Here is an 18,266-nt window from a genome sequence, read left to right as displayed (position 1 = left end):
AACCTGGTAGGTGACTGCAGCGGACATAGCGGAAAGCCTCCATACCTCCATGAAGTCTCAGGCATACTGTAACTCCTCCGCAGACATAAACTGGTGGCTGTTTGATTTCTAAGCGTCTGGAGAATCGCCTTAGCTTCTCCCACACACTCTCGCTTTCGTACCCAATACTGTAGGCTGAAGGAAACCTTTCTTTCCCCTTGGACCCCCGGCACGGCTCCCTCTCTCTGAAGGAATGTCGACGTGGAGCTGCCAAACGTGAACGTGTGTAGGGCTTCACATGAACGCGCTTAGAAACTTCTCACACAGAGTTGGGTTTCCTCCCCCCTGCCTTGCGTTAGCTAGCACTCTCGGCTAAGGAAAATGGACATGTCTCCTCACAGAGTACACTGGGGTGTAGCTGAGGACTCGACGACCACAGGCTTTTCCACACGTTTAAAAAAAACTGCATTTCCAAACTATACCACGCGTCTGTGTGTAGATTTTAGTATTATTACATTTATCCCGTTGGAGGAACATTTGTCATTCATAGCTTCATAGCTATTGGCCATCTGAACCACTGACGCTGGAGAAAGGATTAATGAATGGGTAATAAAAAAAAATAAACGCAGAATCGACATGCTGAGCAGGGTTGCCAGATGTAGCTAGTACAACTCTATAGTCTAAAGATTGCTTAAATCAGTTTCTGAAACTGGCCCGAAATGTGTGTCCCAACGTCAGTTTATTACTATTTGTTTGGGCATCCTTGTTCAAAATGCATGTTTTTAATTTTCTAAGTGTAAATAAGTTATCTTATTTTAATGGCACACACTTAGTAACTTCATTTAACATATTGCAAAAAGGACATTAAATGTGTTACTTTTATTTAATTTATTTTTTTCTAAATTCAAAGACAAATATGATGGTGAAAATAGAATAAAATGTTTAATTGTTGTACATTATATATATATATATATATATATATATATATATATATATATATATATATATATATATATATATATATAAAATACAGTTGTTTCCGTAACTGAATTTCATCACTTAAAAAAATATGAACAAAATAGTCTATATCTAACAACTCTTATGTCAACTCTAGCTACTTCTACTAGCATTCTAATAAAGCAATCATTATTTATAATCCTTTCATTGTCCTTTCATAATCCTATCTGTAATCCAGTACATTGTGTATTTAAACAGTACAGTACCGTTTTACATAATAATAATAATTTATTATTATTATTATTACTATTATTATTAATAATAATAATAATAATAATAATAACAATAATAAATTATTAATAATACTAATAATAAATAATAATAATAATATATTTGGGAAGACTCGTTATTAAGCAACTTTCTTGGGATTTATTCACAAGAACTGATCATATCTCAGTACACGTGCGTTTGATGACAAGTGGACCTAGACCGTCCTAAAACAGAGACACCGCCAACAAGAGTTAACAGGGCAGTACGTCTGTTCATCTATGGCTTTACCCCTGAATATTGCCCTTGTGAAAACTCCACAGTCGCCATCAGTGTAGTAGTCCTGGAGTATTAAAGGTGTTATTATATGTAGCTGTAAAATATGAATGTATGTCCATCTTTAACGTGAAAACTCTTCTACCCCTCCCAAGTCCCAACCGTGCACCCCTATACGTTTTCATGTCACATTGCATTCAAAGTATCAAATAGCAGTGACAGTCGTGAATCTGGCAACCCTACAGATAAGCAGACATGCTGGTGTTGTCTGAGGGCGTTTCCTCAGTGTTGATCTAGGAGAATCCCATTGGCTCTTCTTAAAAGTGGGCGGGGCCGGGACGCTCAGGAGTGTTATTTTGCCGGGTGGGAGGTTTTGCTCCACCACAAGTTGTGGAGTATCTTTAGGTTTTACATGAAGCTGGAGCATCAACAGGCTTCACAGCTTCAGTAGCAGAACCGTAAGCTTCATGGAGGGATCAGGAGCTCTCCAGAGCGAGCAGGTGAGAGACTGGTATGCAAGGGTATGAATGACATGTGGGTCAGTTACCGGTCACGGTACAGTCATGAGAAACGGAGCCCGGGTCATGATGCTGCAGTGCTCAGTCGGTCGTAACGGACAAGTCTAGACATGACCGACGAGTCCAGCGCTTCCTAAACAGTTGTGTCTAGGTTTAGGGAATCGACGTGGTCGAGTCTGAGACCAGAGGTGGTCTTGTGATGGTGCCAAAGGTTCTTCGACTTATACATTAAATATACATTAAAAAGCATTCACCGGAAATTAATTAATTGGGTGGGGTTTAATGGGATGTTGTTGGTCTGTTTGTTTACACGGACTGAAAAGGAAGCATGTCTCCCCGTCGGGGAATCGAACCCCGGTCTTCCGCGTGACAGGCGGAGATACTGTCCACTATACTAACGAGGAGTGAGTGTGTCGTGCCAACAGGTCAATATTTACTTCTGCTCATTGATCCCTCACCATTTCTTTAGCATGTAGTTTTAGGGAATGCTGATATAGCGGGTTGCAGAGCAGTTAGCTAGCTATACTAAAATATAACGCTCCACACCCAATCCCACCACTTCCACGTGGATAAAATAGACGAATAAAAATGTTTTTTTAGTTTATTTATAAACCAGGCTTAAAATGTTTGTTCCTCCCCGTCGGGGAATCGAACCCCGGTCTTCCGCGTGACAGGCGGAGATACTGTCCACTATACTAACGAGGAGTGGGGGTTCTCTGCTGCCTGGTAGCTATTCACTCTGCTGCATTATGAGCACCGGCAGCATTTCTGATGACAGAATCCCTTTAAACGAGCTTTAAAAGCTTAGATTACACATCAGATCCCAACACTACGCGCAGAGCTCCCACGTGGGTAACACAACCGAATCAAAATTCAGACTTTAATATCGTCTTTCTGTTGACCTATCATACAAGACCGGTTTTCTTTTTCATAATTATTATTTTATATATTTTTATAAAAGGCTTAAAAAATGTGCGTCTCCCCGTCGGGGAATCGAACCCCGGTCTTCCGCGTGACAGGCGGAGATACTGTCCACTATACTAACGAGGAGTGAGTACCCCCGACTAGCTGGCAGCTATTTACTTGGATGCATGTAGCGAGATTTAGGGAATAACTTAGCTGATAGAGCCGCAAAGCTGTTAGCAGCTAGCTGGCTCTATGATGAGTAGCTAATACATTAAAATATAGAGTCTTAAGGTGGTCTTTTGTTTGCATATAAATTATTATTATAATATTTGTAATAAAAATGGCTCAAAAGTTTGTTCCTCCCCGTCGGGGAATCGAACCCCGGTCTTCCGCGTGACAGGCGGAGATACTGTCCACTATACTAACGAGGAGCACATGCTCACCGGCTTGTGGTTTCCGTATACTTGTATTCATTTTGATTTTGATTGAAACGGTCCCTAAAAGACGCGGCCAGAAGCTCGGTCAGGGACGCTTTAGTGTCCCGTCAGTTGATGGATTCAGTCCCGTTTGTGTGGCTTTTAGGTTTAGTGAATTGTGGAGTGGCAGGGTCCAGAGTACTTGTAAGCATAATAGATAGACTTTAATATAGAGTTGTTGTCATCCTATACAACACAATCCAACGTTTTCATCGTTTTCTTTTATATCTAAATATTTCTTAAAAATGTCCCTTTCTCCCCGTCGGGGAATCGAACCCCGGTCTTCCGCGTGACAGGCGGAGATACTGTCCACTATACTAACGAGGAGTGAGTAATTATGGCTCACCATTCTCTCTCCACCTCACTGAACTAATAATTCACAAGCTTTTATCCATTAATCTTGAGACTCAATATTTGGAAGATTTTTAACTCAGCTTTACTATTATTCTGCAACCAGGAACAACAGAAGTCTTCAGACTACCATAGAGGCACCAATATCAGTGGCCCTTTGGGACAGGCAGTAAAATAACAGACCTGCCCATTTTGACATAGGCTCATTCTCACAGACGCTCTTGCCTATGGCCATACCAGCTATAGATATAGAAAACATCATGGCTCATTAAAAACTCATTAAAAATGACTTGTTAAGTCAAGCATTACTGCATTAGAGGAACATATACATATGTTAAATATCTGACAACAAAGATGTGAAGGGAATATAGAAGAGGTAAGCTTAAGGTAGTTGTCAGCAGTAGTTATATGCATAAAGCAATCTTAGGACAATATAATGTATAACTGTAGTTCTATTACACTTCTATTATATGCTTTCTGCCTTTAGGGCCTATTTACAGGTCTGTATACAGCCACACCTTGGTGTTGAGGTTTATTCAGGCAAGCAGTCAAAACCAGTCTTTATTTAAAAGTCTTTATCATCTCTTATCAGTTTTCATCTGATTGTTTTTTTTAGCTACCCCCAGGTTGGGTCCACATTCTCATTTCTGACGCTTACTTACTGCTGCAGCTGTTGTAGTAGTAGATCTAATAAGTCTGTTTGGGATTAAAGTTTAAACAGCGTGTAAAAGATTAATCAGATCAAGTTAGGCCCATAGCCTGTTCATTGTGTTGTTAGATATAGAAGCACCAAGACAGCTGGAAGTATTGCTTCACTGCACTTGCAAACATTTTCCAAAGACGTGTATGTTTTAACTTTAGGCCGAGAGTTAGGCAGCTACATTCACTAGAGATTCAGGGTTTTAGAATCGTCCAGTCTGTCCTGGTGTCACTTCTACGGCTCATGTAGCGGAGATGAGGCCAGACGTTTACATGCATAAGTTAGCAAGGTCATGCTAGTTCACGTACGGTCGTCCTTTATACACACTGAGGCTTATCGCTTGTCTACTCTTTCCCCCACTTGCTTTATCACATGCATCACATCTACCATACTCTAGATATTTGTGTGTGTGTGGTGCCAGAACATTGACGGTTCATTCACCTTTAATTACACCTATCCGCTTTCATCCCTGTTTTTCTTGTTCTAGCTCTGTTTTGTATTTTGTATTATACTTTTTTGACTGCTCTACATGGTTGATTCTCCAACTATGAGAACTGTTTACCATTTAACCGCTTGAACCTTTAGGCTTTTTGTAGCTTTAATTATGAGACATATTAGTTAGTAACTATTATAAGTTGTTTTAGCAATATATAATTATAGTTTAGCTTCTATAAAGTATTCAGTAATTAATATCAAACAATATGCAACTTATGTCATTTGAGGATTAGGGCCTGAGGTGTTGGGCCCTTGGTGTGTAAATGGGTTAACATAAAAAATTAATTAGCAATAATTTTATTGTAACAAATGTTTACATGCTCTTAAATTTATTTATATTTATCTAAGGTCATCCCAGAGGGTTCACTTACTTTTTCTTCCTTTACTTTTTTGTATTCTCTAGAACCATAGTTTTTAGTTTCAATGAGTTTTAAGACATAATTAATTTAACTAATTTCTAAAATAACCAACACTAGGTGTCATTACCATCATAATCAGTAGTGCGTTGGTAATGATGTGTTGTGGTAATTACAATTTCACCTTTTTGCAGTAAAAAAAGACCCTAGGTCATGGATTCCCTATCACTACTAAAGAGCTAGCATACAAAGCACTTTAACATATACATATAGTACATATGAATAACATAAACATATCCATTTATTTTCATAACATTTAGTTGGAACAGTATAAATGGTAATGACAAGACTCCATAATTAGGAGAAATACATGACTGAATTACTTTTACTCACTTTTTTGGTGACAGGGCTGACATGTGCTTCCTTCTCAGGCTTTGTTTCCACGATTACGACACAAAAAAGGGTTCTCACTTTCAGAAATCATAGACTGGTGCAGTAATGACAGCAATGTTGGGTATGGATATTGTTTAAAAAATCCAAAAGTTGGATAGATATTAACATAAACAATAAATTATGTGTGTTTTTAGGCTATTATATAAAACATAAGTGAATTGATCACTTTGGACCATTTTGTTTTTGTTTAAAATGTCAGGGCATAATGTATTCATCTATTTAAGCTATTTATTTTGTAATTAAATATTTCTAATTTGTAACCTAGGGACATAAAAGATCCCCCTAACCTAAAAATCACCCACATGCATCACCCATCAAACACATTTAGTAATAAAGCCCATGCTAGTGTATGCAGAGGAATGGTAAAAAGAGCTGGACCTTATGTTTGGTATTTGTTGGGTTAGAAAGTCTGCACTAAACATTAATTTTAGAACTTTCTAGCTCTCCATTTTTTCCCTCCTTCTGTCCTTCCCTCTCTAATTACACAGAATCTGTCTGATTTTGGTTTGCTGTTGGTCGAGAAAAAAGGCAACACTTAGACTAATTACAAGGACATGGCAAAGTTTACATGAACACAAGCAAGAGTGTGTATAAAACTGGAGTCTACAGGGTTGGATACAGCAGCTGAAATGTGCCCTTTTCTCACACTAAGATATATGCAGTGACCGCATTTGTGCCACTGGAAAGCATGCCAGTACAAACACAGAAGAAGTACTGAGCATGTCTGATAACAACACGTGTGATAGTAAATTAGTATTGGATAAGCTCCTTTGCTGGCGGCTGCCACAACCTCTGACCATAGTCACAATCAGGTGATTAGAAGATCGCATGCTGAAGCCTAGATAAGATGAATAAAAAAAAACAGGCTTAGACCTTTGAAGCATCTGATGAAATCATATTCATTTGATCACAAAGTGTATTATAAAGTGTATCACAAAGTGTAAGTCAAAGTCGAAGCCAACTTGATTGTCCATCCTTCTCACCATTCACAAGTATTATTGTTGTGAGCTGAAGTAGGCTGAAGTTAAAGGGTAACCTTCAACTAAGATACTGCCAGACACATTACTCAGTGCTGATGCCTAGATGCACTAATACACATAGCGGCAATGCTACAGTAGTCCATTCCAGTCTTCCAGCCCCGTCAACAGTACTTCGATTCGGACTCGATTTTGGAGGTTTGGCATTCTCAGAACCAACTTAATGCAAGGCCTCCTTTGTTATTTATTCTTTTCTTTCTGTGAGAGCACATCTGTGTAAACCTATGCACATGTTAAACCCATTTACTATTAAAAATATACACAGTCATCTCAGAACATTACGACCACCCCTGGTTTGGAGTTAAATTTGCCCATTATATCAGCTTCATGTCCCATATATGAGCACTGTGTAGTTTTATTCTTACAGACTGTAGTCTGTCTGTTTCTCTGCTGTGTCTGATCCACTCACACCACCCCAACACACACTAACACACCTCCACCAAGTCAGTGTTAATGCAGGGTTGAGAAGGACCCTCCACCCAAATAATACCTGCTCTGTGATGGTCCTGTGGGGTCCTGATCATTGAAGATCAGACTGAAAGCAGGCTAACAGAGTACAGAGTAACTGTACACTTCAACTTTGTTAAAGGTGCAGATAATGTGTACATATTAAGGAATCTGTGCTTGTAAAGTGGATATACACTATATGTTTAAATGTTTGTGGACACACCTTCAAATTAATGCATTCAGCTGCTTGAAATTGCAACCATGGCTGACACAGATGTGCAAATGCACACAGACAGTTTGTCTAATCCCTGTAGTGAAGTATTGCCAGTATAACTAGGAGCAAGACTCTCCTCTAATGCCAGATATGGGCTAGAGGGTATAACCTGAAACAAACCTAAAATGCTCACGGGATCATGAAAGCCCAACAGGGGGTGCTAACATCTCATAAGGTTTGATGTCAAATCCATCAAGAAGCAGCGTAAAGCCCAAAGCAAACCTAAATACAGTGTGTGGGAAAGTGTGGATGGGGCTTCCATCTGTACAAAGTCCACTCCATGTGTGATGTGCACTTTCAGGTAGTGTCCACTTTCAGGAAAGAGGGACAGCTGGACAGAGAGTGCGAGGGCACAGGTGGAAGAGAAGAGAAAAAGAGAGAGTTCTGTTCATCAGTCTGTTTGCCTGCTGCACTCTTAGCAAAAAAAGTCTTGTTTGTAGTACTAAAAAATGTTCCATCACTCATAACATTTTTCCCATTTTCAGTGCTATACAGAACCATGTTTAGCTATCTTCAAGAGGTTTTCCATCATAAAAAAAAAACAATTAAGCATCCAAATTTTAAGTTGTCATGGCTCTGTATGTGACCGCAGTTATTCACAAAACTAGCCAGTTGGCATGATGCATACAGCAGGCATGAATCAGAACACACTTGCCTCAAGCTGCATCGAGTTGTTACGTAATCTCATATAGGCTTGCATAAAACAGTGCCAGAAACCAAACAGAAGTGCATTGCAAAGCTAAACGTGTAGAATGATGCTGTATAGTTCTGAATAGTGTGGCGTGTCTAGTCAATCCACACAGTGTTTTTCTCTATAGGCTGCTGTGGGTGTATGTGTACTTTACCTCCTTATACAAGATTTAGCTGCGAGGCCAAAGGCACAGCGACATGTGTCTTCATGCAGGAAGACGAACAAAAGAAGATCATAACAGCTGGCTTCTGTCTTGCAGGAAATTAGTCTGATTGACATCTTGTGGAGACAGGACATTGATCTGGGCGTGGCACGCAAGGTGTTTGATGTCCACTTTCAGGAGAGAGAGGAGGACGGACAGAGGGCAAGGGCACAAGAGGAAGAGAGGAGGAAAAGAGAGGGTGAGCTAGAGAAAATTCTTTTAACGCTCTGGAAACTGGACAAAGAAACCGGAGAAATCCTGCCCCGGTGTTTAACACAGAACTCCCAGGTAACATATTTCATATGTATATACACTATATGTCCAAATGTTTGTGGACACCCTTCTAATGAATGCATTAAGCTATTTTAAGTTGTACCCATTGCTGACAAAGATGCACATATACACACACAGACACAGCTTGTCTAGTCCCCATAGAGAAGTACTGCCAGTAGAATATGACTTTCTGAAGCAGATAAACATGAACCTATTGGCACCATGCCTCCTATTGCCACGCTTGGGCTAGAAGGGTATAAAGCCTCCCAGCATTGAGCTGTGGAGCAGCGGGACTCACTGTGTTCTCTGGAATGATGGTTGGTGCTCCAGTTAGGGAGTTGGGGATAAGGTGGTGGTGGTGGTGATCATCCAGCATCTTGACCTCACTAATGCTCCTGTCACTGAATGCAATCAAAGAGACAGTTACTCCAGCAAAATCAAGATACATTCTCAGCCATTTCCCAGACTGTCTTTGTCCATATAAAATTAAACAAGCTGTTTTCATAATTGTGTTTTTAAAACTGATATATGCAAATGACCTCTGATTGGCTTCTCCCTCTCATTCAAAAAGCAGGACAGACTGGAGCACTCCTTATAACTCTGGTGTTTAGGCAGGGTTTAACTGGTGTAGGCAGAATGGGAGAATATATGTAATTGTTGTGACCTCACAAAAAGGAGTTATTCAGTTTTCCATGATATGTGCTCTTTAACTAATAACATACATAATTAATACAGTTTTGTTGTTTACTTTTGGCAATAATTGTGACATAATGTTATAAACTGTAATAAAATGTTATATAGGCCCATGTTATACATGTGGGAATGGTGTGCACATTTGAATCAAGAAAATCCAATTCACTGCCTTTCTCAGTAAAAACCCACACACACCCAGCTTAACCACTCTTTGCATTTCAGGGAGATGACTCCACCACTTTTGATCCATGCATTGAGCTCATGACTGAGGCCTTTCTCTCTGGACAGGTAGTGTACAGACATGCACACACGCAAACATTTGAACTTGTAATTATTGTCTCCTGAGAACCGTTTGCTATTGGTTGTCCTTTCCCCTGTATCGCCCTACGCTCTGGTTTCCCTTGGCAACGCTCATTCCACACCTTCCTTTCAGGGTTCTCCCATTACCCAGAATCCCCTGCTGTCTGCACTGCTGTTCTCTAAGAAGCCGCCTGCTGAGGAAGAGAAAGCTTCTATTGAGCCCTTGCCCTTGCCTGATCTGCAGGTAGCCAATATACACACACACACACACACACACACAGACATAAACACCCCAAAGTTGTGTCAGCATGCATAGTTTGGGGTTCTCAGTTGCACAATCTAAACTTTATTTATTTGTAACAGTATTTAACATAGTTGCATAATCTTTATGTCGTTGTAATGGCAACATTTATGCACTAATGATAAAAGCTGCTAAATGCAACAACCTTGGCTTTATCAGTACCATAGGCAATTGTATAGGTTTATTTATTGAACAGGACAGTGGTGCTTAATTATATATGTAAAGTATATAAGCATTTAGCCAAAGCTGGTTTGCAGATCATGCCCCTGGTTACTAAAACAGGAAAAGCAAAGAAGTAACACATGTACTGTCAATAGAATGGAGCAAATATGAAGCAAAACTGTGTTTGTATTTGTAAATATGCATGTTATGGCTTGCACAACTTAATTTATACTAGTTATTTAAATGAGTAGTCGACTAGTTGTTACAGTAAAGAAAAAGTAGATGGCAGATGCTGTGGTCTGAGGTGGGAGATATACCCTGCAGAAGCATTCTTGTTGTATTTTAGTGGATTTCAGTCTCAGACAGGAGTACATACATTGTCTAGACTTTCCTCCAGCCTATTGTTTTTATGGCTGTACTTCAGGAACTGACCAGCCCACAGTGCTGACTAGTGGATTTATTAGTCTACTAGTGCTATGATTCTCAAATGGAGTTTAAGAACCCCCGTTGATGGTTAACACATCGCATAAATGCGGCTGCAGACATTTTAAAAACCTCAGGCCTTGTTGACTGCTCCATACAACCCTGACACATATGCAAGTAGGCTGTTAGTATATGTAGAAAAGCTGCTCTTGACTGTATATTCATACTTCTGGCTCTGCCGTTTATTCTCCAGCATTATCTGGATGCCCTGGAGGCTCATGTTCCTGAAAGCCTACAAGAGCTTCTAGGGAAGACTGTGGACAACTACAACCACCAGTTGCATGAGCCACAAGATAACAACACAGCAATAAACACAGTTTCTGACCCACATGTGCTTGCACACAGCCACTCTGGCGCTACTGAGATTATGCAAACACCTGCATACGCAGCTTCTCATAGTGGTGAGACAACTCAACCATTAGCACAAATACTTCCTGAAGCACCTGACCTTGAACAACCCTTGTCTGACGCAGAGGATCTCACAGAATCATTCCTGGATACTATTATGAGCACAAGTCCACCTGAGAACGTAGACCAGAGAACATGTGAACTGAGTTCAAGCTTATCCACTCAAGAGGAACTGTATCCAGAGCTGGAGAACACAGTAGCACCTGAACATTTACTATGTCTTGCACAAAGCCACTCTGGCCATGCTGCCATTATGCAAACGCCTGCATACGCAGCTTCTCATAGTGGGGAGACAACTCAGCCATTAGCACAAATACTTCCTGAAGAACCTGACCTTGAACAATCCTTGTCTGATGCAGAGGATCTCACAGAATCATTCCTGGACACAATTATGAGCACACGTCCACCTGAGAACCTAGACCAGAGAACATGTGAAATGAGTTTAAGCTTATCCACTCAAGAGGAACAGTATCCAGAGCTGGAGAACACAGTAGCACCTGAACATTTACTATGTCAATATGAGTCTGTTCAAAAGGACTCCTCACAAACCACAGGCTTGACGTTGTTCAGCCTGGAAAGCTCCAGAGAGTCCATAGATCTGGACCTGTCTCTGTACGGAGATGACCCATTCTGCACCTTTCAGTCAGAAGCTGAAGAGGCTGGATGCAGCCAGTCAGATCACACAGAGCTGTTTAATTTGTCCCTACTTTCAGAAGCAGTGGATTTGCAACCTCCACTTCTTCTACCAACAGAGACCAATTTACAAAATTTAATGCAGGACGAAATGCTTTCTGACCTCTCAGAGCCTTCCACTGAGAGAGAAACAAACACAGAGTTTTTGTGCGATACCAAAGCGACCTCCCAACCACCACAGGGTCATCGTAGCTGGAGTGTGTGTCGTGACGAACAGCGCGCTAGGACCCTACGCCTCCCTCTGAGCGTGGACCACATCATCACCATGTCGGTGGAGGCTTTCAACGAGGCCATCAGCACTTATGAGCTCAATGAAGGTCAGCTCAGCCTCATGAGGGACATCCGCAGGCGCGGCAAGAACAAGATGGCCGCCCAGACCTGCCGCAAAAGGAAGCTAGACAGCCTTGTGGATCTGGAGAGCGAGGTGAAGGCACTTCAGAATAAGAGAGAAAGCGGGATGAGAGAGAGAGAGAGAAACATCAGAGCTCTGCGCGAGACTAGAACGAAGCTCAGTAAGCTGTACAACGAGGTGTTTTCCCAGCTGAGGGACGAACATGGCAATCCTTACAGCCCTAAAGAATACACACTGCAGTACAGCACTGACGGACGGGTCTTTATACTGCCACGCACACCACACGCAAACAAACACACATGAATAGGGATGTCCCGACGTATCTCAGTTCAAGACATTTAATACTGAGTCTGTAAGGTTTAAGTTAAGCTTTAAAATGAGGTTTAAATATGGCATTTTACTGAAGATTGATGTGAATTTGAAAGTTGATTTATTCACACTCGTCTCTATTACAAACCAAAGCATCTATTAAAGCACCTTTGGTAGCACTATTATTTTTAAGAGTGTACCTTATTTTTAATAGGGTTCCTAAAGAACCATGTTTGTTGTATTGAGATCAACGTGAAGGAACATACCTTTAAATTCACATCAACGTTCTTTAAGCCTTTAACAGGTTTTTCACACTAACACTCTTTTATTACAAACATTATTCTTGTGTTTTTTGTTCAATGGCAATGCTCAAAGAACCATTTGTCACACCTTTATTTTTAAAGCCCTTGTCTACTGGTATTAAATATTAAGACAAATATTGCAATACTAAAGATTCTGTCACAGAATAAGCATTCACCAATGTTGTGTGTATATATATATATATATATATATATATATATATATATATATATATATATATATTACAGCCTATACAGACAATTGCCCCACCAGTTTGTACAGAAGTCCCTGTACTTACTGAATAATACACCTTAGACACCTTAGTGTGTAATAAGCCCTTCTGCATTAAGGAAAGAGAGAAATTTGTTTTGACAAATCTCTTCTGAGTAAATTCACCACAGAACTACAGATAATAGCTAGAAAAGAATCATGAAAATGAGGTGATGGGAGCTGTAGAGTGTAGGCTGAAATGCTCAGACTTTTCAAACAGTCTGCTAACCCAAAGGAAGAAAAACACAGCTGAGAACATCGGATCACATGGTGTGAGTGTGTGTTATTTCAGGTTAGATTTGTTACAGGCTCAGATTAATTCTCTTCTCTCAAATATCCTATCCAGCATTTGTCTGGATGCCTGCAGACATTTGAGCTGTTTATTTACTGCCAAAAACCGACCTACAGATTTTTCCAATCCAAAGGAGAGCCTTACCAGGCCTTTTTGACCAGAGAAAATACTGATAAATGTCCTGTATTTAAGTATTACTTTACTTTACTTTACTTTAAACATGTTTTCTTTATGTAAAAAATTATATATATTCCTTATTTTCATTAGACCTTCAAAACAAATCAGGAGAAAAATCTGTACAAAAATTATATAATCCAGATTATCCAGTACCACGCTATAACTCACCACACCGCTGACTGCATTACATGCCACCAAACCAACGTCTCATTTATTATGTTAAACCATTGATTTCACTTAACATTTGAGAACATTTGAACATCACGTAAACATTTGACTTAAGTATACATTTGGCTCCATATTTCAGCTATGAATCATGGGCATCTACTTTTGCTTTGTCAGATTTACTCAGTTTGAAGAGGCACATTCGTTTGAATGTATGTATTTATTTATTTATTCGTTGTTGCACTGGGATCCCTAGAACATGCCATACGACACAGCATTAACAGAAAGCATATCAGCTGTCACGTGTCCCACGCATGGCCAAATTAGCAAGGACACACCTGTACAATCACCCAAGATAATGCACCTCCAGCACAACACAGATAGTAGGGCCCATGCCTCCACTGACAGGCACCTGCATGATTGGTACTGACATGGCACTGATGCAAATTCTCCTTATAACTACAGCAGTATACATAGCAATGTAGAATACAAGCACCTGCTTGTGTGAGAAAGGCTATGGCTGTCTTTCTCACACAAACACACGCATGAATACATGCACATATAGGATTAAACACAAAAAAAACACAATGTGCACTCTCCCTCTCTGTACACACAGTGGCAGATAAAAACACACACTTACTTATATGTACACACCCACCTAAATACACAGAGAAAGAATGCTTTTTACAACAACGCATATCACAACACTGCGTAGTAGCCAAGGGTGTGGGTTGGCATGGGACCGAGCCAGAAAGGTGGGCGATCAGAGGGAGTGGCTGTGCATCGGCTGATTTCATACATCTTTCATCATTCTCTAATCACTCTGCAATGCTTTGTTGGAGCTTCTTACTACAAAGAACTGGGGTTGTTTTTTTGATCCTCTTCTCTTAAAAGGTTTCTCAACGGTTCCTTAGTAAAGGCAGTGGTTCTGTATATTTAAAAAGAGCTCAAAACTTAAACTCTTTCAATGCTTGAATGGTTCCTTGCTTGGTTAAAGGGTTCCTCACACTGGTGGAAATTATTTTGTAGATCTTTTTATAAAACCTTACAAGAACGGGTTCCATGTAGCACCAAAAAGGGTTCCATTGTTACAAGTTAAAGATCCCTTTGCTTAAAGTGCAGAGGAAATCTAATGTTTAAATGTCTCTCACCTTGGTTCTACTTATATTACTTATACTTAAAGGTGCCCTAGAACGGAACATTGTATTTATCATGGTTGAATAATGGGAGTTCAGTACATGGAACTGACACACTGTGAATCTCACACACTGTTGTCTTCTTTGCCAGAAAAAATAAAAGATTCTGCATAACTGAAACAGGGCTGTAAAACGAGCAAATTCCAAAATCCCCAAACTGTGATGTAACAGTCTTGACTCGTTAATATTTTCACCCCCAAAATTCACACACACACACACACACACAAAACTGGTGTTTTGTTACCTGTAGTCAGTTTTCGGGGGCAAGTAAACTGGAGAGCAAAACAACACCACCTGCATCTACTTGATATCTACTTGAACCAGGCCTTTTGACCACAGATTTGCCTGAGGCCTGATCCTAACAAGGGTGGGTCAAAAGCAGGGAGTGATAAACCAAAAGCTTGGGAAGTGAGCAGGCAACTGTGCTAGGCTAAAGGCTAGGGTTTGACTTTACCATCTCTTCAGCAAGCTAACCACACATCGCAGGACAGGACAGCAGCACTCTCTGGTAGGACCTGAGAATAATTACAACAAAAAAACTGCTAAAATGTCTTTGTTACAGCGCTAAAAACAAAGCTTGGCTATGCTATATTGATTCTGTCTGAGCTGTTGTGACACCTCACTGTAAACCAGCTGATAAGAGCAGAGCGCATTAAGTTATTCCTAAAATCACCATAAAAGGAAAATCTGCTTGTGCGTGTTTCATTCTGAGGCCAAATGATAAGGTTGTAAATGTGCTTGTAAAACCACATCTGGGCATGTATGGCTACAACCAGGATCATATACAGTGGGGCAAAAAAGTATTTGGTCAGCCACTGATTGTGCAAGTTCTCCTACTTAGAAAGATGAGAAAGGTTTGTAATTTTCATCATACGTACACTTCAACTATGAGAGACCAAATGAGAAAGAAAATCCAGGAAATCACATTGTAGGATTTTTAAATCATTTTTTTGTAAATTATGGTGGAAAATAAATATTTGATCAATAACAAAAGTTCAACTCAATACTTTGTAACATAACCTTTGTTGGCAATGGCAGAGGTCAAACGTTTCCTGTAAGTCTTCATCAGGTTGGCCCATTCCTCCATGCAGATCTCCTCTAGAGCAGTGATGTTTTGGGGCTGACACTGGGCAACACAATCTTTCAACTCCCTCCACAAATTTTCTATGGGGTTGAGGTCTGGAGACTGGCTAGGCCACTCCAGGAACCTGAAATGCTTTTTACAGAGCCACTCCTTCATTGCCCGAGCAGTGTGTTTGGGATCATTGTCATGCTGGAAGACCCAGACACATTCCATCTTCAATGCTCTCATTGATGGAAGGAGGTTTTGGCTTAAAATTTCACAATACATGGCCCTGTTCATTCTTCCCTTAACACGGATCAGTCGTCCTGTCCCATTTTGCAGAAAAACAGCCCCAAAGCATGATGTTTCCACCCCCATGCTTCACAGTAGGTATGGTGTTCTTGGGATGCAACTCAGCATTCTTCTTCCTCCAAACACAACGAGTTGAGTTTTTACCAAAAAGTTCTATTTCGGTTTAATCTGACCACATGATATTCTCCCAATCCTCTTCTGGATCATCCATATGCTCTCTGGCAAACTTCAGATGGATCTGGACATGTACTGGCTTAAGCAGGGGGACACGCCTGGCACTGCAAGATTTGAGTCCCTCTCGGCGTAGTGTGTTACTGATGGTAGACTTTGTTACTTTGGCCACAGCTTTCTGCAGGTCATTCATCAGGTCCCTCCATGTAGTTCTGGGATTTTTGCTCACCATTCTCATGATCACTTTGACCCCACAGGATGAGATCTTACGTGGGGCCCCAGATCGAGGAAGATTATCAATGGTCTTGTATGTCTTCCATTTTCTTACAATTGCTCCCACAGTTGATTTATTCACACCAACCCGGCTTGCCTATTGTAGATTCACTCTTCCCAGCCTGGTGCAGGTCTACAGTTTTCTACCTGGTGTCCTTCGACAGCTCTTTGGTCTTGGCCATGGTTAAGTTTGGAGTCTGACTGTTGGAGGCTGTGGACAGGTGTCTTTTATACAGATAACGAGGTCAAACAGGTGCCATTAATACAGGTAACATGTGGAGGACAGAAGAGCTTCTTAAATAAGTTACAGGTCTGTGAGAGCCAGAAATCTTGCTTGTTTGTGGGTGACCAAATACTTATTTTCCACCATAATTTACAAAAAAAATCTTTAAAAATCAGACAATGTGATTTCCTGGATTTTTCTTTATTTTGTCTCTCATGGTTGAAGTGTACCTATGATGAAAATTACAGACCTCTCTCATCTTTCTAAACACAATCAGTGGCTAACTAAATACTTTTTTACACTGTACCTTCTACATAGGCTAATATTAGAAACTTTAACTTTATCCAGTCAATCTTGTCACGATCTTCTGTAATCTGCATGAAGCCAGTTCTTTTTTTTCCCTCATTACTGTGATGATTTGATGAATGTGTTAAAGCATTTGCTATCATTTGTTGTTCATGCAGGAACATTTTTATGCAACAAGTGACTGTGCACCTTTTTTGCTTTCTGTGTGCTTCATTTTTGACTGTCCAAAATTCAGATTTCCACCCCAGCTTATCATTGCCTTCAGAAGTCTGTCTTGCTAAATGGGGTGTGTTAAATTTCGGTTGGAGTCGAAACTTACAGGAGTGTAGCTCTTCAGGAAAAGGGTTGGAGGCCAGAGAGTTAGATGTTTATAAATCCGATTATAAATAATCTGCCGCTATAAAGCAGATTATGCTGCTATGGGAATGTAGGAAGATGACCAAAAGCATGTTGAACCTGTTTAACTACATAATAAGTCAAAGTTGCCCTTTATCCTGTCAGGTTGTGCCCTTAAATCTTTTACAAATATTAGTGAATCCTAATAAAACATTAAATGAGTGTCATTAGCTACCTTATTAACAAAGGCTACTTTGGAAATGCTTTGGACACACCTGAACTGTGGGAGCTAAACCTGACTAAAGCTAGCCTTAGGCTCTTATAAATCTAAACCATACAAGCAAGAATCACACATTAGACAACAGTGCAAAAGCAAATCTAGCAAATCTGCCACCTAGCGGCCATTGAACATAACTGCAATTACCACATTCACTTCAGACACCAGGCTGACAGTGCTACAGTCAGACACTGCACTTGATCTGTATATTATTAAACATTAATATTACATTAATAAATATTAAACAAATGTATTTTTTTGAGGAAGGCTACTTTGGCTCTGCACTCCAATACATCAGATTTGAGGAAAAATTATGAGTATGGAGTTAAAGACAGAATCTTTCACATGAGGACACACCTGCGTCTACATTTACAGCATTTAGCTGACGCTCCTATACAGAGCATCTTACAAGGTTACTCATTTTACAGAGGTGAGCCAGTGTAGTGTTAGGAGTCTTGTCCAAGGACTCTTGTTGGTGTAGCGCAAAAGTGTCTCCCATAGGGTGTGGTAGCCCTGTTTTACCTGTCGCACCACACCGACCACATC

General features: G+C 40.3%; 1 protein-coding gene and 5 non-coding genes across 7 annotated transcripts; 1 reads left to right on the top strand and 5 right to left on the bottom strand.

The window, feature by feature from the left end:
* Positions 1-1,877: 1,877 nt before the first annotated feature.
* nfe2l2b (nfe2 like bZIP transcription factor 2b) lies at positions 1,878-12,811 on the top strand. 2 transcript variants are annotated; one of them, XM_072682875.1, is made up of 5 exons: positions 1,878-1,979; positions 8,443-8,673; positions 9,574-9,639; positions 9,785-9,895; positions 10,791-12,811. In XM_072682875.1, the coding sequence occupies exons 1-5, from the start codon at positions 1,947-1,949 to the stop codon at positions 12,351-12,353; spliced, it is 2,004 nt and encodes a 667-aa protein (XP_072538976.1). In that variant the 5' UTR covers positions 1,878-1,946; the 3' UTR covers positions 12,354-12,811. The 2 variants fall into 2 exon arrangements, with proteins under 2 accessions (XP_072538976.1, XP_072538977.1); XM_072682876.1 differs by having other exon boundaries at positions 1,890-1,979; positions 8,443-8,584.
* On the bottom strand, positions 2,330-2,401 carry trnad-guc (transfer RNA aspartic acid (anticodon GUC)). The gene has a single exon. It is a non-coding gene; the product is annotated as a tRNA-Asp (tRNA).
* trnad-guc (transfer RNA aspartic acid (anticodon GUC)) lies at positions 2,631-2,702 on the bottom strand. The gene has a single exon. It is a non-coding gene; the product is annotated as a tRNA-Asp (tRNA).
* trnad-guc (transfer RNA aspartic acid (anticodon GUC)) lies at positions 2,976-3,047 on the bottom strand. The gene has a single exon. It is a non-coding gene; the product is annotated as a tRNA-Asp (tRNA).
* trnad-guc (transfer RNA aspartic acid (anticodon GUC)) lies at positions 3,263-3,334 on the bottom strand. The gene has a single exon. It is a non-coding gene; the product is annotated as a tRNA-Asp (tRNA).
* Positions 3,635-3,706, bottom strand: trnad-guc (transfer RNA aspartic acid (anticodon GUC)). Its single transcript has one exon. It is a non-coding gene; the product is annotated as a tRNA-Asp (tRNA).
* Positions 12,812-18,266: the final 5,455 nt, after the last annotated feature.

This window comes from Salminus brasiliensis, chromosome 7 (genome assembly GCF_030463535.1).
Source record: "Salminus brasiliensis chromosome 7, fSalBra1.hap2, whole genome shotgun sequence".
In the NCBI taxonomy this organism is placed as follows: domain Eukaryota; kingdom Metazoa; phylum Chordata; class Actinopteri; order Characiformes; family Bryconidae; genus Salminus; species Salminus brasiliensis.
Note: the sequence above shows the minus strand (reverse complement) of the source record. Positions and strands in the feature narration are given on the sequence as shown.